This window comes from Podarcis filfolensis (assembly GCF_964270895.1).
Source record: "Podarcis filfolensis genome assembly, chromosome: 5".
Lineage (NCBI taxonomy): Eukaryota > Metazoa > Chordata > Lepidosauria > Squamata > Lacertidae > Podarcis > Podarcis filfolensis.
The window spans coordinates 73434331-73457908 of NC_139608.1; the positions used below are offsets into that span (position 1 = coordinate 73434331).

Consider the following 23578-nt stretch of genomic DNA (forward strand, 5'->3'; position numbering starts at 1 on the left):
TAATTTGAGGAGGAAAGAGGCCAAAACTATAAAAGGAACTGGACACTATTAAAAAGCTTTCAAGAACAGATCAGAAGTGGCAATGCCAGGTTACAGACTCCCCCTCCCTCAGGTGCCAGTCTAGCTTGTAAGGTCTCTAAGGAAGAATTTCAGGCTCTTCCTTCTCTCTTCCACACAAGAGGGAATGTCTCATTGAGATCATATTTGTTGTGTCACATGCATGCATCATCCAAAAATAAAAACAATGCTTTTCCTTACAGAATTGTTATTTTCCTTATGCAGATTTGTGTAGCTTGTGCTCTTGCCTTCAGAGATGAGGTGGGTGGCAATTGGAGACTGGGCTTTTTCTGACGTAAAGAGATCTCCTCCATTTTCCTCCTCAACAGCATTCTGCTTCCATGAATGCTGTTTTTCACCAACCATGCTTGATTTTACCTTATTTTTATTTTTATTTTTAGCTGCTTTAGTTTTTATGTTGTTTGATTTTCATATTGGTTCTTAAGTGCTTTTATTATATTTTTCACAGCCTTGGATTCTGACTTAATTTGAGAAGTGGGGTAGCCATTCTAGAAATACAGTGGTACCTCAGGTTAAGTGCTTAATTTGTTCCAGAGGTCTGTACTTAACCTGAAACTGTTCTTAACCTGAAGCACCACTTTAGCTAATGGGGCCTCCTGCTGCTGCCGTGCCGCCGGAGCATGATTTCTGTTCACATCCTGAAGCAAAGTTCTTAACCTGAAGCACTATTTCTGGGTTAGCGGAGTCTGTAACTTGAAGTGTATGTAACCTGAAGTGTATGTAACCCGAGGTACCACTGTAAATGAATTTGCCCCATGTCACAACCTTCATACACAGAACCACAGCTTTGTGTAAATGATTATTTAATCCAGAATAACTACCTATACTATACCTATACCTATACCTATACCTATACCTATACTATTCCTACATTGTTGAGGTAGGGTCATCTGTTACACTCTACACTGAATCATAAATTACTAGAATTGCCCAGTGTTGTAGCATTTACTCACTGTATCATGATGAGTTTGGTATCTCCACTCCCATAATAAGCATGCACTGAAAAAGCTTTTTTTTTTCATTTTAAAAAAGTCTATTCTTACAATCACATCATGAGGGAAACACATCAGTGGAACACACATGCATCCCCATAGTTACAAATTGGGGGGTGGGAGTAATCAGGGAGGAAGTAACAGGGAAGCGCCATTGGTACCCAATGAGGTGAGTCATCACTGCTGTGCCAACCTTGTTTCCACATCAGTATACTTACATATTTTAATGCCCTGTGTTTAAAAGCAACACTGCTCCCTTTAACTAGAATAGAGAACAGTTTGGACTTGAACCTTTCTCCTTGATGAGTTTGCATCATGCTTGCAGGGAAGGGGTGGGTGGTTCAGGTTTTTTAAAAAAAGTGAGAGCACACTACAAAAAAAAAAAAAATCACCCCTCACTTTTAGCCTGAAATGGTACAGCCTATTATGTCAGCTCAAGATTCTACTCAAATGAGCAGATGAGCTGGTAGAAATGTTTTGTGGGCTCAGCTTACAAGGCTGCACCTAAGAATCCTTTTCTTGGGAAAGATGAATATGTAGTCAGCAAGTGTACTGTGCACAAAATTATTTCAGGAGAGATTGCTAAGTGCTTGGGAGCCTTACCCTAGAACTGCTTTCAGAATGGACTGAGCATCCTTCAGAGGACTCATCACTGTCTCAAAAGCAGCACTCCCTGACCTTGAAGCATGATTGGAGCTTGTATGAAGAACCACTGTGGTAGTGACTTTGTGCCTGATTTACAGCACTGTGATGCAATTGTTTGCATATATCTTCCTTAGCTGCATTTTGTATGCTTCTATTGTCTGGAGCTTAGACACCATCATCGTAGCTGACGGGGGAGGCTGCTACATTTGATTTTGGGATTTTTTTGGCTGCTGTCCCTGGCTCCTGCGTCATACCCAGATCCATTTGCCTTGGGTAGATTGACTTACTGATACTATTGCAGATAGAAGGATTCTCATACAGTGTTACTGTTTTCTGTTTATTGCTCATGAATAACAAATTGTACATGTTCCTGAATAAGTGACATGAACGTGGGCAAAAGATCGGTTGAGCTGAACCACAAGTAAATAGGAAGCACTGTCATGACTGATGTATACACAAAGGGCAGAAAAGAACTGCCTGGATCAAAGCAAAATTCTGTCTAGTCCAGAAGCCTTGTCTTAACTCTGGCCAGACAGCTGCCTCTGGAACCTCACAAGCAGGACATGAAGAGTCCTAGAATCCAGTTTATTTATATAAAAAAAATTGGTATTTTGGGGTATTCTAATGTCACTTTATGTGTGTAAATTTAATGAAATTTCCCTCTACAAATGCATGTATTTGTTTGCCACTATTCCAGCCTGTTTAATAAATAAACTGGGCCTGCAAAACTTGTAGCCCGCCAAGCTGAACGCAGCCCCACAGACACAGGTATCCAGCTGCGAATATAAAAGAACAGGTGGTTCATGAAGCTGAATTTCGCTTAGTGGGTCACAAGCTGAGTGGACCTAAAACGGAACCATGACTTGCATAGACTTAAATGTCACCATTAATTTTGTACTGGGATTTGTAAGAACTCCGAAGTTTTGAATATTTAAAGCAAAATAAAAATAAAGTGCTTTCTATCTAACATCTTACATCCTTACATTCATTCATTCATTCAAACAAACATATACATACATAATTTTATTTGTATGCCGCCTTTCCACAGTTAAAACTGTGCTCAAGGCAGCTTACAACAACACATCAAAAATAGTCATAAACAATAAATAAGGGGACCCGGATGTTGATTGCCTCGCCGGGGTGGTTTGAGAGTTGGGCAGCGGGGGCTGCGTGAGGACTCAGAGCCATAATGTCAAAACGCAAGGTGACCTTTGAGGACCAAGGCGATGAGAATGAGGAGGAAATGAACTTGCCAAAAAAGAAGCTGGTGGAACCTGCAGCTGGAGCACCAGGCAGCCGCTTTAAGGGCAAGCACTCATTGGACAGTGATGAGGAGGATGACGAGGAGGAAGGGCGAGGCAGCAAATATGACATCCTTGCATCAGATGATGTAGAAGGGCAGGAATCTGCAACTATTGACTATGAAGATGGGGTCCGGATCACTCCATTCAATTTGCAGGAGGAGATGGAAGAGGGCCATTTTGATTCAGAAGGCAACTACTTCTTGAAGAAAGAGGCGATGATTCGGGATAACTGGTTGGACAACATAGATTGGGTCAGGATAAAGGAGCAGCGTCCTGGTCAGAAGAAGCCGCTGCTAGATTCTGCCGATGAAGACGAGGAAGAGGATCTTGAAGTGGGACGGGCACCTTTGGACAAGAAGGCGCTGCTGGAAGGGATGGTGGCCTTGGTGCTGCCTGGTGAAACGGTGGCCAGGGCCATCCAGAGGCTGGGAGACAAGGGCGGGCCCAAGAACAGCGGGCGTCAGCGGAGGCCCTGGAGCCGCCTCAAGGCAGAGGAAGCAGAGCCAGCCGAGGAAGGAGAGCCCCAGAAGCCCGGGTCGCCAGAACGGAAAGAGCAGCTGGAGCGCCTCTCGGGGCTGGCTGACCAAATGGTGGTGCGAGGCGTGTATGAGATCTACCAGGAGACTCAGGAGAAGCTGGCACTGAGGCTCCGGGCGCTGGAGCAACCTCCTGCAGCAGTATCCGCAGCCGAACCAGAGCTCGATATGTTTGCTGAGGATATTGATGAAGCGAAACTGGGGGAGAAGACACCAGCGGTGGGAAGTGAGGAGCAAAAGCAGGGCGATGATGATGCTCTCTCCAAGGTCATGTGGGAATACAAATGGGAGAACACAAACACGTCCGAACTCTGTGGCCCCTTTAGCAGCTCCCAGATGCAGGACTGGGTATCCCAAGGCTATTTCCCTGATGGGGTTTACTGCCGGAAGGTGGAGAATTCCGAGGGCCAGTTCTACAATTCCAAGCGCATTGATTTTGACCTCTACACGTGATCGGAACCCGCCTCCTGCCCCACAGAGCACAAGAGATGCAACTCAACACAGTGGCGGACTGAAAGAACTTGCCGGACTTTAGGGGGTGGGGGCCAGGGGAGGAGAGGCGTGTGTGTGTTTGTGTGCGTGTGTTTGCAGAGGGAAAGAGGGAGAGGTTTGATTTGCCATCTCATTCTGAGGTTGCTTCGCATTTTGCGAGAAATAAAAAGAGTCAACCTTAAAACCAAAAAAATAAATAAACAATAAATAAAGCATTCAAAAATACACAACCAAACTGAATAATTTCCACCTAAATCACAACAAGATCTAAAATAAAGATACACAAAAAAACCACACCCCACAGCAACAACCACCCTCAAAACACCCCAGCCCAAGTGTCTGTTCAGCAGCCTCCATTTTTGTCGCTGGAGTCAGCCAAAGCCACACCCTCGCAGTCCAGGTAGAAAAGGCCTGCAAGGCAGGGAGCAGTCCTTCCAGGACTCACAGACAGTATGGTCTCTTGAGTGTAATAATTAGGTCAGAGAAGCTGCTTTCCATTCTGTTTTTGTCAGAGTGGGCGTAGAGCTGCATAGCACAAATTCATTATTTACACATCTTACCTGTCTTGGAAGTGATGCAAGAGCAAACTTCAGACATTTCTGGAATGTCGGCTGCAATAATATTATGCAGTTGTTAAAGGGTGTCCCATTTAGATTCTTTACCCCATCCTCACTAATAAATATTAATGATGTGAAGTACAATGAGAACAAAGTTACCGTATTTTTCGTCCCATAGGACGCACCTAGTTTTTTGGGGGGGAAATAAAGGAAAAAAAATTTCCCTTTATTTCCCCCCCAAAAAGCAGGTCGGAGAAACCGAACCAGGTCGAGGAACAGCGGGATGGCGGCGCTGCGCCTCCCTGCTGTCCCCCAAGCTTGTGGGGCTGGCTGATGTCTGCCCAGCGCGAGGATCGCTCTGCTTCAGGGTGCCCCGCGCACCGGGTGGCAGGCTGCTATCCGCAGTGTGGGGAGCCCTGCAGGGAACTCCTGCAGGGCTCCCCACGCTGCGGATGTATGTCCGGCGCGAGGGGTGCTCTGCTTCAGGGTGCCCCGCGCACCGGGCGGCAGGCTGCTATCCGCAGCGTGGGGAGCCCTGCGGGGAACTCCTGCAGGGCTCCCCACGCTGCGGATGTGTTCCCGAAGTGCCGGGCGCCCTGAAAGCAGAGCGCCCAACGCTCCGAGAAGCAGGCTGCTATCCTCAGCCTAGACATCCCTGTCGGACCTCCCACAGGGCTGCCTAGGCTGCGGATGTGTTCCCGAAGCGCCGGGCGCTCTGCTTTCAGGGCGCCCGACGCTCCGGGAAGCAGGCTGCTATCCGCAGCCTAGACATCCCTGCGGGACCTCCCACAGGGCTGCCTAGGCTGCGGATGTGTTCCCGAAGCGCCGGGCGCTCTGCTTTCAGGGTGCCCGACTCTCCGGGAAGCAGGCTGCTATCCGCAGCCTAGACATCCCTGCGGGAACTCCCGCAGGGCTGCCTAGGCTGCGGATGTCTTCCTGAAGCCTGGAGAGTGAGAGGGGTCGGTGCACACCGACCCCTCTCACTCTCCAAGCTTCAGCGAAAGCCTGCATTCGCCCCATAGGACGCACCCAGATTTCCCCTTCATTTTTGGAGGGGAAAAAGTGCGTCCTATAGGGCGAAAAATACGGTAGTTCTTTTCTATAAAAATACATGACACCCATGAGGTGTACACTTCCTAAGAACAAGTGCAACAAATTCATGTTTACAAAGACTTGTATCATACAGGGTTGTTCATTGGGAATCTGCCCTGGAGCCAGAAGCAGTATATTAAGTGTACCTAGAGTGTACATAGTGGTGCCCAGTGCCTTCCATCAGCTTTGGCTGATGGCCCAGCTGTGCCCTTATCTGGACCGGGATAGCCCAACTTCTCTCATCTAAACTCTGGTAGCCTCTAGATTAGATTACTGCAACATGTTATACAGTGGTACCTCGGGTTAAGAACTTAATTCATTCCAGAGGTCTGTTCTTAACCGGAAACTGTTCTTAACCTGAAGCACCACTTTAGCTAATGGGGCCTCCCGCTGCCGCCGCGCCGCCGGAGCACGATTTCTGTTCTCATCCTGAAGCAAAGTTCTTAACCCAAGGTACTATTTCTGGGTTTGCGGAGTCTGCCACCTGAAGCGTCTGTAACTTGGAGCGTCTGTAACCTGAGGTACCACTGTACATGGGGCTGCCTCTGAAGACAGTTCAGAAACTTCAACTGGTACAGAATGCAGCAGCCCGGCTGCCCACCGGGGCAGGATTTTGTTGGCAGCTGTCTGTCTTGAAAGACAATGGGGTGCCCTTATGACGTACCCACCACACAACTGAATAATGTACCACACTCTCTGGTGGGGAGGGGGCACCCACCACCCATCCATAAATTTTAAGAGGCAAGCCTTTGTTCCTCATTCTGAGGTGAGGAGGCAGACAGGCAGGGATGGGGGATCCACTTTTAAAACCCTTCTTTCTCCTTCCTGGGTTTTATCCCAGGTCATGAAAAGTTTACAGTGAGCTTGAAGGACAAAGAAGTTGAGGAACTGTTGCTCATCCAGCTGAGGTGGAACTGAGATTTTGACATGGTCCACTGAGCATGAGGAAGGCAAGGTTATGCACCATTAAAGTCACATATAACTTATAGAACAGTACTTCTTAACCGTGTGTGTGTGTGTGTGTGTGTGTGTGTGTGTCATGGACCCCCTTGAGAATCTGTTGAAAGCTGTGGACCTCCTCCCCAGAAATATGCACTTTTTTTGCAAGATTTTATTGCACTGGGATTTTTTGTGTGTGGTCAGTTCACAGACTCCCTGAAGCCCATGCATGGATCACAGGTTAAGAACCCTCTGTTCTAGAGATTCCCTTTTTGGCTTGTTATTTGGGCGAAATGCTATTGCTTTATCAGGATCCATTTATATTACATTTATAAAACTTTATGAGAGTTATATCTTAGAAATAAAATATGATCTCACTGGAATATGCTATGTTATAACATGATGCTGTGTGTGATTAGAATACTGTATGTGAAGCACCTTTCTTTTATTTAACAAATACAGTGGTACCTCGGGTTACATACGCTTCAGGTTACATACACTTCAGGTTACAGACTCCGCTAACCCAGAAATAGTACCTCGGGTTAAGAACTTTGCTTCAGGGTGAGAACAGAAATTTTACTCCGGCGGCGCAGCAGCAGCGGGAGGCCCCATTAGCTAAAGTGGTGCTTCAGGTTAAGAACAGTTTCAGGTTAAGAACGGACCTCCGGAACAAATTAAGTACTTAACCCGAGGTACCACTGTAGAGGGAATTTCCCGAGCCAAATTTCCATCTCCCTCTCATGAATCATTAAACTTGACAGAAAAAAAATCACCAGCTCCCTCAGCCTGAAAGCGAGATAAGCACTGCACCCCAAAGTCGCCTTTGACTGGACTTAACCGTCCAGAGGTCATTTACCTTACCTTTGTTACAAAGGTATCACATGGTATTTTATTATGTTATTCTACATAATTATGTAGTTTATATATAGCTTAATATTTACTGCTTGTAATGTTCCGTGATCCTTGCTGTTAGGTGTCCTGTCCTAGATCTGATAAGCCAGTAAAGATCAAATTCTGCCAAGCTCTGTTCAACACGCTACACGTGGTTCCAATTCTGTCTCCTCCCATGAAGTGCCATATTTTATCCTGGCTCTCCCAGCCCTTGGTCTGTCTTTGGGACCCATCTTGGAGCAGAGTGGAGCAGGGGACAGACACAGATATGTTTAAAATCAAACGCTGGGTACCCTAACAAGCCCTAAGGAGAAAGGAAGAGTGTGAGAACTCTGTGAGACCATACAGACCTGTGGGGCACTTGTAAGGTTCTGTGAAGGTGATAGGGAAGACCCCAGAGAAGCCAAAAACCTTTGAAAAACCAAGGATGGGCACCATTGGCCTTCAGCACCACCAGTCAACACCAGACAGAGAAAGGCATATGGCTTGCCTGCATTGTGCTGGTTAGGGAAGGATAAAGAAGTGGGTCAGCACTCTACTTCCTCTGCCAATCAAGATGTGTAGAGGGAAATAATAATCTGGGAAGAAGGTCAAGGAGGAGTGTAGCTTCTGCCTCTGCGAGGCTTGGGGGTGGGGCAACACACACATAATTCCTCTAGTAACCCCAAGGGAAATCTCTGCTTGAGGCCTTTGTCACAGACCCCGGGATTCCAGAACTGTATTTAGAGCAAGGAGATGTGATCACAGTGCCCCTTAAAAAGGCTGCTACTTCTATTTCTATTTGACAAGTTGGTTCCTTCCTTGTCTGGTTTCTCTATAGCACTGCTATTGTAAACAATAATGCTAGTGTCTGTGTATGTGAGCAAACACAAACGCTCACTCACAGAAACACACACACACACATATAAATACATTGTGTAGATACATACACAGTATGGTCTCCCTCTCTCTATATATATATTTGATATATGCATAATTTTAGATGCCAACAGATACAGAAAGACATGTGGTACAAATTGTCTTGATCTCCTTTGAGCCCATGCTAGTGGAAAATGCCCCCTGCAGGTCTTTTTATACTGATGCTATTTTACCTCCCCTAATGAATATTCAAAAGCTGCAGTCACTGAGGACTCAGGTGGCAAAAATAGCAAGGTGATCGAAGCAAGCCCTTCCATAAAAGCCTACGTCTACATTGCTCAGTGCAAGGAAATAGGGTTTGTTACACAGATTCCTGGCTGTGCAGGGGGGTGGGTTCTGTTTTCCCCCTTTCGATCATGTAAAAGAAAATTGCCAGGAAATATCCTATGAATTAGAGGCCTGTTTCGTGCACTCGCATGATCACATCTCCCCCCTCCCCCCTCCCAAGATGTGTTGTAATAAGCATGTGTTTAGAAAAGAAAGGAAGAATAAGACAACAGTGCTTTCTGTAATCCTTGCAGCAAGATCGAACATTCAGCATAAAGGGCATGCTGTTAAGATATAGCAATGCATGCATTGTTTTCTACATAATGCAGTCAGGGTCTCCATGGTAAAATGAAGGGGGGAGGAGAAATATATTTTTTATTTTTTTATTTTTGTCACCATCAGCAGTTAATCTAAAGTGGGAGCTGCTCCATTTCATTGTGGGTTAAGTGGCTCACCATGCAGAATTAAGTGAGGGAGTATAAATCATAGCCGTTGTTTTTGAGGGGTGGATTTCTAAAATGCATGTGAGGATTTTTGAAGAAAAACACTGATCCGACAGGAGTTGTTGCTTTGGAGTGTTTGTAAGAGGAAGCCATCATTTCCAGCATACCCCCTTCAGTGGAATCACTTAGACACTTCCAGCTGGTGGTGGGGGATGCAGCCATAATACAGCTTTCTCTGTCCCAGCTGTCTTTCTCGTTACGTTAAATGCATTAGGATGGCTGCACTGTTTTGCCGAGATTCAGGTACAGAAAGGTACTGGAAGAGATGTTGCAAGCATGAATTTGTGTAGCATCTGCCAGCTTCATCAAGACCTTTGAATTGTGAATGTCTTCCTGGCTCCAGCCACAGCTTTTCTTCCAGGCATTGCTTGTGATGAGAGCTGGTTAAAGGTGCCTGAGGATATCACCTTATATACCAGGAAGGATTGTTGCAAAGGGTTTCTTAATGCATTATGGCTCACGCAGCATCACAGCTCAAGAAAAACAGAGATTTAGAACTTAACGCCGAAGAAGAAAATGAGAAAAAGAGGAAACATAGGAAAAGATCCAAGGATCGGAAGAAAAAGGTACCTTTATTTGTAACAGCAATTTCTTTACATGGATTCCTTTGTTTTACTTTGACATCTCACACTGCAGTGAGAGCAGAGATGTGGTACGCTTGTAACTTGGTGACTGTGGATAATTGTTAAGGCTGTGAAATGTCATTGCAAGCCAAAACTTGCGGTGGGTGGGGGTGGGGGTCGCTTTGAAAGGCAAATGTTTCTTTTTTAAAGTCAGAGATTCTAGATTTGTTGCAGTGACCAGCACAGGTGGTGTGCATTCTCTCCACCCCACCCCACCCCCGGCAGATTATCACATTGTCTTGAGATATGAGCTTGTTTTATTTCAGTGCAATGGAAGTCAGTTTAAGAAATGGCAGTTTTGCAGGTTAAACAATTATCCTCACGTGAGGATAAATAGTTGGTTTGTGATCTGTTGGTAAGAAATCTGTGCAGAAATTCTGCTGGGACTCTCTCACATGTTCGCCTTTGAAATAATCCATTAATTTCAACAGAAGTCACTGAATGTGCTGCTGCAGTATGTGTTTTTTATCTTGACGGCCTATTTTATGGGGAAATAACGCCTAAATCAACTGTTGTTATAAACTTTCTTTTGTTAGGTTGAAATATTGGCGTGAGATTACTGAGCCCTGTTCCAACATCCCCTCCCCCAGTTGTGTTGTAATTACCCTGGATGCAGAGGTACTTGGGGTAAACTGAGTCCTGGGCATGCCAATCTAGTGTGTACTAGCCCTTGCTGAATTTTAACTGAAGCCAGCTGGCTTCCCCCAACATAAGACTTGAAACACAATAGTGAAAATAAGAGCAGAACCCTAAATGAAGATGCTGTGTGGGCTTGCCCTTTAAGAGGACACCTTACGCACCAGAAAAGGGCCCTGTGGTGGTTTCTTGGTGCTTAATAGCTGTGAATATTCTTTAAGGAAAAGAAACAGAAGCTACTCAGATGCCTATAGTCTGAACACAGGAATGAGGTTATGTTGCATTTTCATGTCCCTTTGTGATATTCCCTAAGGGACGCATAATCTAATGGGCTCTGAGCACTGATGCATGTGTTTCCTTAAAGGACACATTGTAAATTCCTTCTGTGCATATGCGCCTCTGTGGCTTGGGTGGCAGCTTCTCATTTCCTCAGCTTTCTTCCTCCCCACCCCCTTCTCTTTTCACTGCAAAAAGCAGTGCTGAGTGTAATGAGAGAGAAAAGGCACTAAGGAGCCTTCTGATACAGTAAGACCGTTAGAAGGCTGTATATAGATGGCTGCAGCAAAGTGTGTACTGCAGCATGTAGGTTTATGGGTATTTCTCCCATTTAAAGGGGCATGAGCAGGCTTTCTGTTAAATTTCTGCTCTTGTCTCCTTTTCTGCATAGATGAAACTAGGGGAACAAAATGCAGCCCGAAGGGTTGATTTCCTGGCTTTTCCACTTGAAAAGCAAGGATGATTTAGATCTTCATGATCCCCACCCCCAAACTTTATTTTATGCTTTACAAATGAAACCAGGGTTTCTATCTGTCCCGCCCCAAACACTCGCAGGAATGCAGTCTTCAAAAAGGGTCACCCCTCAACATGCGTCTTTCTCTCTGTGTGTGCGTGCGTGCGTTTTTGGAGTCAGAGTTGAAATTCATAGCCTCCCATTAACTTTCTTACAAGGGAGCTGGGTATTTTCTTTCAAGTAGGCTTGGGTTTAACAATAGCAAGTGTGTGGTGCCTTTGTGATTATTCATGTTGTCATATGAGCAGAATATAGAAGTGGAGGAGGCAGGGGGTGACCATGCCAATAAGTGCCTCTTGATTCAGTGGTTTAGACAATTGCTATGTCGACAGAAATGCTTTATTGTTTATACAGCATGATGTCTTAGAAGGGACATCTCCTAGCAACCAGGGTGGGACATGGCCAATTTTTATTTTTTTTAAATGCAGTCATCATAAATGCCATGGATTTTCTTTCAGGATTGTGTTATGGGAGAAAGGTTTCAGAGTAGTGAACCTGCCCTTTGGGCAATATTTATTTTCTCTTGGTGTATGCTACAGACATGCTGAATTTATTTAAGACGAGAGAGAGAGAGAGAGAGAGAGAAAGAGAGAGAGAGAGAGAAGGAAAGAACCTGGGGGTTAACTTTGGTGCATTTGCAGATCCAACCAGGGTGCATTTTGACTGTAGCAACAACCATTCTGACCTTCCTTTGTGTAGCACGGAATCCATGTCTCATCTCTCTGTTCATTAAGGTGGTGGTTTAGTTTCTTTTTAATTAGCAACCCCCCTTTTTTCTCTGTGAATTGTGAGCCACTGCAGATAAGACCCACCAGCAATGCTGATGCTCAAAGGCTAACCCTTTACCTGAACCGTATTAGAAAAAACCCTCTGGGAGGCTTCCAGTCATATTAAAACACTGGTGATGGTTAGAATCCCTGGGCAATTGAGGCAACAGAGATTTAGCCATGTGATGGTTTCAGTTTGCAGAACTGAACACAGCCTGTTAATAACAGCACCAGACAGACATGATTCCCATCTAATATTAGGACTGCAGTCTTAGGAAGCAGTTTCACCCTCTTTGTATTTTAAGTCTTTCTTCTTCTTCTTCTTCTTCTTCTTCTTCTTCTTCTTCTTCTTCTTCTTCTTCTTCTTCTTCCCTCTTCTTCTTCGAATACAATTCCCACCCAGGTTGGCTCTGAAAATGCCACCAGGCCACCTAACTCTTTTCAGATAAACTAGTAAAGTTGAAACCAGTGAGACTTCAGTTAAGTGCTTTAGGAAAGAGTGTTGCTTATTCCCACCTCCCCAGTTCAGGTGTACAAAAGAGTCAGTGAATCAGGCCTGTGTTATGTAATACCCCTGTCTCCATTGCCTGTCTCTGAATGGACCGCACAAAATGTCATCTTCTGCAACATTTGACAGATGAGAACAGGGATACTGCTGCATACACCCAGGGGGAGGAGCCCAAGGGGCAAGGCCTTGTAGATTGGTGGGTGGAGCCTGGGTGCAGCTAGGTCTCACAAGGGTGATGCAAGTGCCATGTTATCATTAAGATTTATATATGCGAACAGCTGAAGGGGAGAGGATTCTAATCCATTTTAGTAACCAGAGCTTAACCAAAGGTATGGATTTGGGTGAGTGTGGAACTGAGAAGTATCAATAAGGAAGACAATATTAACAGTTCCCTCTCACCACTTTGTAACCCAAAGACGAGTTACAAAGATGGCAGGGGAGACACTGTGAGGTGGCTTCTCAGATGACCACAATCCTCATAATCTGCAGCAGAAAATAACCTACAGGGCATGTAACTGGTTGGGGGAGAGGGAGCTTGCAAACCTTCCCTTTCTTTGTAAGCAACAAGTACCATCATTTAAATGGAAGTCTAGCATGTGATAAGGCAATGGAGAAAGGGGGTGATGGGCAGGAAGGGAAGTCTGAACCCTGATTTGAGTAAAACCCTGTTGAAATGGGGCTGGAACATGCCCAGCCTTTTTGAATGCATTTTAACCTCCTCGCTTTCCTATACTCAACCCATCTCTGTGTACAAGCATAACTGAGACAGCAACTCTCTAGGGATGTGAGTTGACTGAATAGTATGTATGGATGGATTGGTGGGGACAAGGCCGGCACATTCGTGGGGAAAGCCAATACCTGTGAAGTGGCTGTGACAAATTGGTAGCCCTGGTCCCCCTCGTTGCTCGCCTCACGGCCCACAGGCTCTGCTGCCACCACCACCAACCCACCCACCTGGCAAGGCTCCTGCAGAGCTCTCCTCCTTCTCACTGGGGAAAGGCCAAGGGTATCCATCCAAGGCGCTCTCCCAGCTGTCTCACCCAGAATGAGGCAGGCTGGAGGGGAAACTATTGCCACTAGTAACGCGACAAACCAAAAGCAGAGGATGAGGGGCCAGGAGGGGAGGTGGGGATGGCAGTGCTAGCAGCATTTATTGGGAGATGACGGAGGAGAGAGGGAGGGGCGGCAGGAGCAGTGGGGGAGAGGAAGAGGAGGCGGCTTGGGGGTGGTGCCAGCCCTTATGTGGGTGACTGGTAGGAGGAAATTGGGGGCGGGAATAAAATATTATTTGCCATCGGATTAAAGTAATAAGATCCATGTGGGCTTGTCTTTTGGCTGCATTTCAAGGCATTGTGGGCCAGTTCAAGAGACTGGGGTATCCAAATCAGAAAAGCCAAGTGATTTTTTTCTTGTCTGCTAGTTGTCCTAGGATACATTCCTCTAGGAAACTATATCACCCAAGTCTCTGTGAAATGAATGGAAACATCTCCCATTCATCTCAGTGGTTCTGCCATATCAGAGAACTTCCTGGTTGGTTGTGCCCCAGGGATCAGCACTGTCTTGTCTCTAATTCTGCTACACTCCATTGGTGCTCAAAATTTAGGATGCCTTAGGTAGCTGCCGTATACTGCCTAATCAAAGGCCCACCTGTGCTAGAAAGAGATTAAAACCATAGAGTCATAGAATGGTAGAGTTGGAAAGGACCCTGGGGATCATCTGGTACAACCCCCCCCCCCCCCTGCAACGCAGGAATATGCAATTGCCCCATACAAGGATGGAACTTGCAACCGTGGCGTTAGGAGCACCATGCTCTAACCAACTGAAATAATATTTCATATTTGCGCCTCCGGAGAATCCCAAATCTAAGCGCAAGTTTAATATAGCATGTGTGCCTGAACAGGCAGAGAGTCTAATGTGCAGACTGGACACCTGTTGTGGAAGGTGAGGTGGGGAGACACCAATTCAAACTGGTCAAGTCGTTGGCCATGTTGCGTGTCACACTAAATGATAGCTTAGCCGGATGTGCATGAGCTGGAGTGGGCATGCTCTCCCAGCTCCATCCTCCTGGCCAGAGGGGAGGGAGAAGCACACAGACTCCTTATGTGATGTGCTTCTTGTTCACATCACACTAAAATCATACGTTAGCACGATGTGCAATTGTGGCCACTTTGCTGCAGCCTCACCTGTATCTCACACGGTTTTAAGGAACAGTAAGCAAAGAACTGCAAAATGTTATAACAACGCTATGGAAGTGGTGATAGTGATAGCGAGTAATAATTAAAATATGCTGGCAGCTCAGGGGTGGCTAAAGAAATTCTCCTCACTTCCCATCCCAGAATACTGTATACCAATATTTAGGGGCACATCCTGCTCTCAGCTTCATGAGCAGTGTGAAGAGTTCAAATATTAAAAAAGGGTAAGATGATATCCTTGAACATTTTTGTTAAATGGCAGCTTAAAGAGGAAGTATTATTTGTATGCCTTTTTTCTGTCTTGCGCTAGTTTATGCACAAGGCTATGGAAACTAGGTTTAATTTCCCATGTGCCTAACGTGTAGAATAGATTTGTTAATTTCAGTGCAAAAGATTCTATTAAAGATAGAAGGGCTTTTTATGCTGGGTGTGGTCCAGTTGATTATAATTTTTTGGTTAAATTTGGTTAATTTTGGGTATAGGGCAGTATATAAATTCAATGAATAAGAATAAGTCTTGTTTGCAGACAGCTATGTGTGATTTTGAGACATTATTTTTCTGCTGACTGCTTGGAAGCCAAAATTCCAAAGTCAAAAAGTTGTCTTCTTGCTCAGGTTTTTTTTTTTTTAATGTAACCATTTTATAATCTCCTTGAAAGCTATTGCCCCACTTCTGCTGCACTAAAGGGTCATATGTAACCTATTTCAATGACTGAACACACACACACACACACACACACACACACACACACACACACACTTCCATATAGAAAAAATAGAGGTCAGGCTTTCTGTGTGCTAGAAGTGGTACAGACCAGTCCCAGGTTTACCACCAAGATCCATATCTTGGTGGCGCTGTGGTCTAAACCACAGAGCCTAGGGCTTGCCGATCAGAAGGTCGGTGGTTCGAATCCCCGCGACGGGTTGAGCTCCAGTTGCTCTCCCTCTGCTCCTGCCAACCTAGCAGTTCGGAAGCACATCAAAGTGCAAGTAGATAACTAGGTACCACTCCAGCGGGAAGGTAAACAGTGTTTCCATGTGCTGCTCTGGTTCGCCAGAAGCAGCTTAGTCATGCTGGCCACATGAAGCTGTACGCCGGCTCCCTCGGCCTATAGAGCGAGATGAGCGCCGCAACCCCAGAGTCGTTCTCAATTGGACCTAATGGTCAGGGGTCCCTTTACCTTTACAGTCCCTTTCCATAACAGTTTTCTATGTGCTGCAGGCTTTCTTTTGTGCTAGAAGTGGTACAGACCAGTCCCGGGTTTACCACCAAGATCCGTATCTCTAACAACTATATGATGAAAATTTGCTCTACATGTAATACGGGCATAAAGCCCTCAGAAGTTTAAATTACAGCTGCGCACTCCTAAACGAAGTCTTTGCTTCATGTTTTTCAACCAAGAACACAAGCTGTTCCATTAGTTATGAATCCCCCCCCCATTTATATCATACATAGTAGTAGTAGTAGTAGTAGTAGTAGTAGTAGTAGTAATTTATAATTTATACCCCGCCCATCTGGCTGAGTTTCCTCAGCCACTCTGGGCGGCTTACTTACTCAGCTTTCTGCGAGCTGTTTCCCACACTACAGAATTAGCTAGTTCCCATGCTGCTATATCACGCCCCTCAAAATTCGAAGTACCGTAGTCCAAAGACACAGAATCACAGAATAGTAGAGTTGGAAGGCACCTCAAGTATCATTTAGTCCAACCCCCTGCAATGCAGGAAGCTCAACAAAAGTATCTTTGATAGATGGCCATCCAATCTCTGCTTAAAAACCTACAATGAAGGAGCATCCACTACCTTCTGAGGGAGCCCATTCCACTCCCTCCCAAACTCCAGGTGTTTAGTTGGAATCTCCTTCCTTGTAATTTGAAGCCATTGGTTTGGATCCTGCCCTCTGGAGCAGGAGAAAACAAGCATGCTCCATCTTCCCCTGTGACATCCCTTTAGATATTTGAAGATGGCTACCCTATCAGCCTCCTCTTATTCAGGCTAAACATATTCAACTCCCTCAGCCATTCCTCATAAGGCTTTGTTTCCAGACTCTTGATCATCTTGGTTGCCCTCCTCTGCACATGTTCCAGCTTGTCAAGATATTCTTAAATTGTGGTACCCAGAACTGGACACAGGACTCCAGGTGGGGTCTGATCAAGGCAGAATAGAGTAGGATTATGACATCCTTTGATCTGGACACTGTGCTTCTCTGTTGATGCAGCCTAGAAGAGCATTACTTGTTTTCAGAATTTGATGCCTTGGTAATTTTGTACTATTAAAAAAGCTAGTGTTCGATACTCTTGGTGACTGGCCAACATTCTTTGGCCGGACTCTCATCCCCATTCACTAATGTTTATACCGTTAAAAGCATCAAGTTCTAGCTTGATCAGGTGGTTGTTAAATAGAAAAGCTGGTATAAAATTTACAGACTTGATGCTTTACTATGAAGTACTCATGGTTTTGATATTTTTTATGGAAATAATATGAGCAATAACGTTTGGCCGTTTGAAGATGTAAGTGAGGGATTCCTTGGCTGGGGCTGTTGTTTTTAACAGGGCCTTTTAAATAGATACTCTTTGGTCTATTTTGAATGTTGTATGTTATTAACTATGGACAGTTCCCAATCCAGCAAGGCCAGGTCCTGCAGCACAGATAGTGCTAGATCATTATTTTATTTTATTTAAAAAACAATGGAGTATATATTTTGCTACAATTCTTCCTTTAATGTTGCATATGGTAATCTCCAACTTTCTTCCAGTACTTAAAAAAAAACACCCACCCACCCTGAAAGTCACCTTTTGTTTCTCTCATTATTTCTTGATCTTCTTTCCTTCTGTAATTATTGCCCTAATTCTCTTGTACCTTTTAATCTTCAAGTACTTGAATGCAGGTACTTCTTACTTGATATGTCAATTTTATTTTGCTCTCCCTAGCCCATTTTCAATGTGGGTGGGGTTTTTTTTTTTGTCATTCCGCTGAATCTGCACTTACTCACATTTTCAATTATCTCTCACTTACTAAATTGTGTGGCCAATTTTCTGTACTTCTTTTCCATGATATATCTTCAGCTTCTGACACAACTATTGTTTTGTTCTTTTCTCTGTGTTACATTCACTGGGGTTCTGTGGAACAAGTCCTTTCTTGGTTCCTGAGGGCTCCTTTTCTTTTATGTGAGACATACACCATTTTTGATATCTAAAAATAATTATCTCCCCTCCCCCCTTATGCCTCCTTCTATGGCAAAGAGATGGGGCTATATCCTGCCCTTCCAGTCACTGAAGGCCCATTGGTCCAACTGAATGAAAGCAGGATGGAGGCATTTTTCATAAAAATTCCCCCTTTCTTGTCCTGGCTCCCATCCTCAGACACAAGACTTGGACTCTTGGTTTGGGAAATTCCAGCAGTTTTATTGAGGAAGTCAGCATGCATTCCTGCCCCATCTTACTTTGCATCACAGGCATTTTGGGTTACAACCCTCCATGCCACCTTTTATGCAGTTCCAGAGGATACCCTGACTCTCTGGAGCAGATGGAAGTACAAATGGCTGCAGAAGGAATGGAGAACCAGCCACATTGCCCTCTTCCTCCTCCCATTCATGGAAGCTTCTTCTGGGTCAAAGAGTCCTCTGGGAGCAGAAGGGACAATACTGGATACAAGCCATGAGTTTATTCATTTATTCTTTCCCAGCTTGACTATGTAGTCCTCCAACATACTGGAGAGTTTGCACAAAGTTCTGCTCGGTTGAGACAACAGTAAAAGGCACTCAAAAGTACAGTGGTGTGCAAACGTTTGAATACCCAGGGAGGTCTGGGTCCTGTATATGGAATAATCCCATTTTACCTCACCACAAACCTGTGAGGTCGACTAGGCAGACAGAAAGCAACTGGCCCTCTGAGCATCATGGCTGAGTGAGGACGTGAGCCCAGACATGCCTAGTCTAGTAAAACCCACTACATTGTATTGGTACAATTATAACTTGGGGGTGACCCAAAGGCAACCGCAGTGGTCATATAAATGTGGAGTAGGTAATTGTTTTGGAGGAGGATGTGAAGAGCAGGCCATTTTCCTGCTCTTACAAGCAAGATGCGACTGAATTAGCACTTTGCTTCCTTGGCACCTTTGGGAAGAAAGACAACGCAGATGACATCTTTCTGCCAAAACTGGAAGATGGCAAAGCCAGGACTGTCTACCACATTAATTAGAAACTGCTCTCATTTCCTTATGGTTCAAGGCAGATCTTTGGTATCTGATCTCTGCTTCCTAAACTCAGTTGCATAGGAGAATTACTCATATGCTGCATGTTAAGATATTTGTGTCTGTTCAGAAATAGATTGGGGGTGGCGAGTTTGGGAGGGAAGGATATATTCATGTTATTATCCTGTATTTCATTTCCTTCTAAAAAAAATTTACCACCGTCTTGTTCACAACCCTTGGCATATTTCTTTAAATAGTCATTTGTTTTCAAAATGGTAATAATGCAGACCCACATGTTAAATATTAATTAATTAATTAATTAAATCAATTTATATCCCCCTCCCCCCCACACCCCCCAGCAAGCATTTTCAGAACTAAGCCAAAAGCTTCCTTTGACAAAATAGAGCCTCAAATAATGATTGCAGGGTCTGGGTTGGTTCATATGGGGAAAACCAATGGTATTGCAGTCCTGAGCTGTTCCAGCACTTTGAATTGGGCCCAGAAACTAATTGGCAACCTGTGCAGTCGGGTCAGGGTTGGTGTTATATGCTCAAACTGCCTTGCCCTAGTGAGCAACCTGTCTGTGGAATTCTGCTCTGGCTTGTTTCTGAACCATTTTCAGGGGCAGCCCACATATAATGTGTCACAGTAATCTAACCTAGAGGTCACCAGAGCACGGACGGCAGAATTTATGCAATCCCTGACCAGACAAGGGAGCAGCTGGGCCACCAGCTGAGCTGATGGAAGGCCCTCCATGCTACCAAGGCCAATTGAGCTTCCAGTGACAACAATGGATGCAGGAGTACCCCAAGCTACATACCTGCTTCTTCAGAGGGAGTGTAACCCCATCGAGAGTAGGCAATCTCTCACCCATCCGCTACTATCATTCATTATTTCTGAGATGCTAATGATAGTTAATATTTATACTGTGATTTTTTCTTCTTCTAAATACCCAACTTCCTTAGCATTCTTTATCTAAATAAACTTTGCAACAACACTCCATGGTAGGCTAAATGGTGTAGCTGAGTGGCGCTGGAGAGGAAGGCAGGCCGTCCCCTAACACACATCCAAGCAAGGTGTTTGTGACTCCACCCACACCACCTGGCATTTGAGCGGCAGCAGCATTGCTCCACTGAGATGATGATGATGATTCATTTATTATTATTATTTCTAGCCCGCCCATCTGGCTGCGTTTCCCCAGCCACTCTGGGCAGCTTCCAACAAAAGATTAAAAATATATTAAAATATCCGTCATTAAACTTCCCTAAACAGGGCTGCCTTCAGATGTCTTCTAAGTGTCAGGTAGTTTATTTCTTTGAGAGTCTTTTTTGCGATTCGGAGCAATCACAGATGCAGTAACACTATTGATGAAGAGCTTCTCTTCATCCTAGTCACAGTGACAAAATCACATGGCCAATCGAGTTTGGTTACGTGACAGAATCACATGAGGTCAAATGCAGCGGCATAGCTAGCTGCTCAGGTGCCGGGTGCGGCGCGTGTGTCCTGCAGCCGGGTGCGGGGCGAGGCGCGCTGCGTGAAGCCTCTCCACCATCTCCCCTTCAGCTGTAGGGCGGTTGAGAGAGAGTTGGAGGGCAGACTCAAGTCCCACACGGCCATTTCAGGCAGCGCAATGCCTGCAGGCGCCAAAGCCACCATGTCACTCCCAGGAGAGATGTGTTACAGGCACGCTGCAGGCCCCGTGGTAAGTGCCAGCCCCTGTGGTGTGGCACCCAGTGCCAGCCGCGTTTCGTTACATTTGTTGACTGAACTAAAAAGTTCTGTGAGCCCAATTTTTAAAAAACTCGTATTTTTGTAATTTTGTCACACACACCCCTCAGTGATGACACCCGGCGTGGCTCGCACCCCCTTTCCTCCGCCACTGGGCAAATGAAATGACTTCAGAGTGAGTTTAGTGCCTATTCAGCTTATGAGCTTCCTGTAAGCATGTGGTTGGCCACTGTGAGAGCAGGACTATGGTCTAGATGTGTCTTTGGCCTGATCCAGCGAAGTTCTTATGTTCTTTGCATTCTTCCAGATCGGGAAGCACTGCCTTTGTTCTGAATCGGATTCTGCTTTGCCTCAGTGGTATCATCACATTGCCAAACCAAATTGGCTTTGGGATTATGCCACTTGGAAGAAGGTGATCTGTTGTGGAAAGGAAGCAGGGAGTTGCGGCTGTGGACAGGAGGAAAATCGTAAGAAATGGATACACTCTGTGGGCCTTTCAGGAAACTTTTCAGGAAGCTGTCCTCTAATCCATTTTCTGTCATTAAAATGTTTGCTGGAGATCATTTAGCCCATCCCTGCAGATAGAGCATGAAAGACAACGACTTGCCCACAGTCACCTAGTGATTTCATAGCTGAGCTGAGATTTGAACCTTGGGATTTGAACTGTTGAGATTTGAGCTCACAGTTTATACTCTTAGCCGCTACAATATGTCAGCTCTTTTTTGAAGCGTCTGCATTGACTTCTTCTTAAGTTCAGCCATGACTAACATTGCAAATGACGTATGGCAGCCCATGTCATCCTGCCACTGTGTTGCATCTATTGAAAATCACTCCCAGCTCAATGTATGGACTCATTTTGTTAAGGTTCCCGTGCTACAATGTAACTTTTCATGTGATTGACCTTCCAGTTCACCAACACTTTTCGATAACCAGACGTTTAGCCCTCTCAACAATATGCTGCATTCATTCCACCCACACAAATTTAACGTTAAGGGTTTTCTTTTCTTTTTTAAAGCCCCTCCAAACCCTCAGGGGGAAACCCCCATACCCCAAGAGCTGCACTGTGTGATGATGGACCCCTTTCTATGACCGCCACCTACCAAGGTCAAATTGCAAAAGTAGTATGTCAATATGTTGAAAGTTGGCAACTGAGTCTTGATTGTTGTCTGACCTACATGGTGCATTGGCTGTTATAAAGCTCTTTTATAAAAATCAGTAATATTTTATTCGTAGATGTTAACTTATGCTTACGTGTGTGATTATCACTGGGTTGTATCTAACACAGTGTTTCCCAAACTTGGGTCTCCAGCTGTTTTTGGACTACAATTCCCATCATCCCTGACCACTGGGATGATGACAGCTGGAGACCCAAGTTTGGGAAACACATGGTAATACTTCCATCAAGGGAGGGAATTCATTTTTTTGTGCTTCCCATTACCCCTGCTGCATTCCAATCCCTAAATTTGCTCTGAAGGGTTCCTTAGCCCTCTTCAAAAAGTTTTGAAGTTTGACATTTCTTGTTTCTACACTAACCTATGAATGCATGTTGTGAATAAACCAATATACATTTAGGCCAATTGCATTCTGGAACTCTTGGCTCATAGTGAATGTATGAAAGTTGAACCATGCTGGGAAGAAGGGTTGTGGCACCTTAAGGACTAGCAATTATGGCATAAGACCAACAATTATGGCAATTATTTATTATGGCCTACATTTTCATACACCAGAGTCCATTTCATCCGTTACAAACTCTTTTGCTGTGCGTACAACAAAAGCTCTGAAAGTTAAGTCGTTCCTTTAGTTCTGAATAAATATACTAAAAATGCAAGTTAAAAGATAAGCTAGAAAATTCTTTCCTTTTTACACTTTTTCAAACTTAGCAAAGAAAACCTCTTCAAGGAGAATTTATGGATGTGCTGAATATGTTACAGTCCAAGGTTTTCCTGCCATGATTTAATCAAAAACAACCAGGACTTTGAAGCTGTGAAAATAAAAATTATGATAACTGAAGATTGCTGTTCCGCTATCGGTAGATGAAAAGATAAAACAGTAGTTGAGAGAAGAGATTTCCTATGACAGTGGGAATGCAATCAAAGCATCTATATAGGACAGTCCTCCATAGGAAGGAACACATTTTTCTATTGAATGCTGAAATATGTTGCTTTCAGCCTTATGAGGAATGGTTGACAGATTTGGGTATGGTAGCCTGGTAAAGTGGAGACTGGGAGGAGATAGGATAGCTATGTTCAAATATGTAAAGGACGGTCACATGAAGGATGGAGCAAGTTTGTTTTCTTCCTGTTCCGGAGACTAGGACCCGCGTTACAAAAAATGTGATTCTGACTAAACATCAGGAAGAACTTTCTGACAGTAAGAGCTGTTTGACAGTGGAACAGACTCCCACAAGGGCTTTACCAGGTATCTTCCTTTGCACTGCTAGACTCTTGGTTTTTGGACTGCCTCCCAAGTTACAGATTTTAACTTGTTTGCTGCCTGCTTGACTTAGCCTTGCTGCAGGTTGCAACTCCCTCTCCCAGACTTGAGCACCTGGCAGCACTGTATTCAGGAGTTAAAAAGTCGAAAGCATGAAACTGATAGGCTGGAAAGCCAAATGGCCTGCAGTGAAAGGGAGAGCAAGCAGCGGCAGAGCATATGCCTGCAATGGCCAGGGCGCACTCCCGAGGGGGGCAGGGCACAGAGGGTGCCCTCTCAGGCATGGGATGGCCGCTCAGGTGCACAGAGCATGGCCTCCAGCCGGGAATGGAGCAAGCTGCCCATGGGGTGGAGGAAGCCGCCGATGGCCAACGTTCAGTGCACTGCCCACCCCCGACTCCCAAGCCTCCCCCAACCTGTCAAAACGAAGGGGAAAGGGGGGAATGCTTCCGGCAAAGTGGCGCAGCTCCCCCCGTCCCCCGATGGCTCAGGGTGGACTT

General features: G+C 45.1%; 2 protein-coding genes across 29 annotated transcripts in view; both read left to right on the plus strand.

The window, feature by feature from the left end:
- ANK3 (ankyrin 3) overlaps nt 1-23578 on the plus strand; it is a 336323-nt gene that overhangs the window by 118325 nt on the left and 194420 nt on the right. For 7 of the 28 annotated variants that reach the window (XM_083614363.1, XM_083614368.1, XM_083614402.1 and 4 more), the window contains exon 1: nt 9140-9780. The exons of 10 other annotated variants lie outside the window; for them this stretch is intronic. In XM_083614363.1, the coding sequence (XP_083470489.1) occupies nt 9667-9780 (114 nt within the window). In that variant the 5' untranslated portion in view covers nt 9140-9666. Of the gene's footprint in view, nt 1-9136; nt 9781-23578 lie in introns of those variants that run through there. 11 more of the 28 variants (XM_083614395.1, XM_083614380.1, XM_083614353.1 and 8 more) reach the window with 7 other exon arrangements.
- On the plus strand, nt 2832-4259 carry LOC310763756 (CD2 antigen cytoplasmic tail-binding protein 2-like). The gene has a single exon (XM_083616407.1). The coding sequence runs from the start codon at nt 2905-2907 to the stop codon at nt 4006-4008; it is 1104 nt and encodes a 367-aa protein (XP_083472533.1). The 5' UTR covers nt 2832-2904; the 3' UTR covers nt 4009-4259.

Bases quoted from the DNA above. Each gene is read 5' to 3' on its own strand.
- LOC310763756 (XM_083616407.1), top strand. From the start codon at position 2,905: ATGTCAAAACGCAAGGTGACCTTTGAGGACCAAGGCGATGAGAATGAG.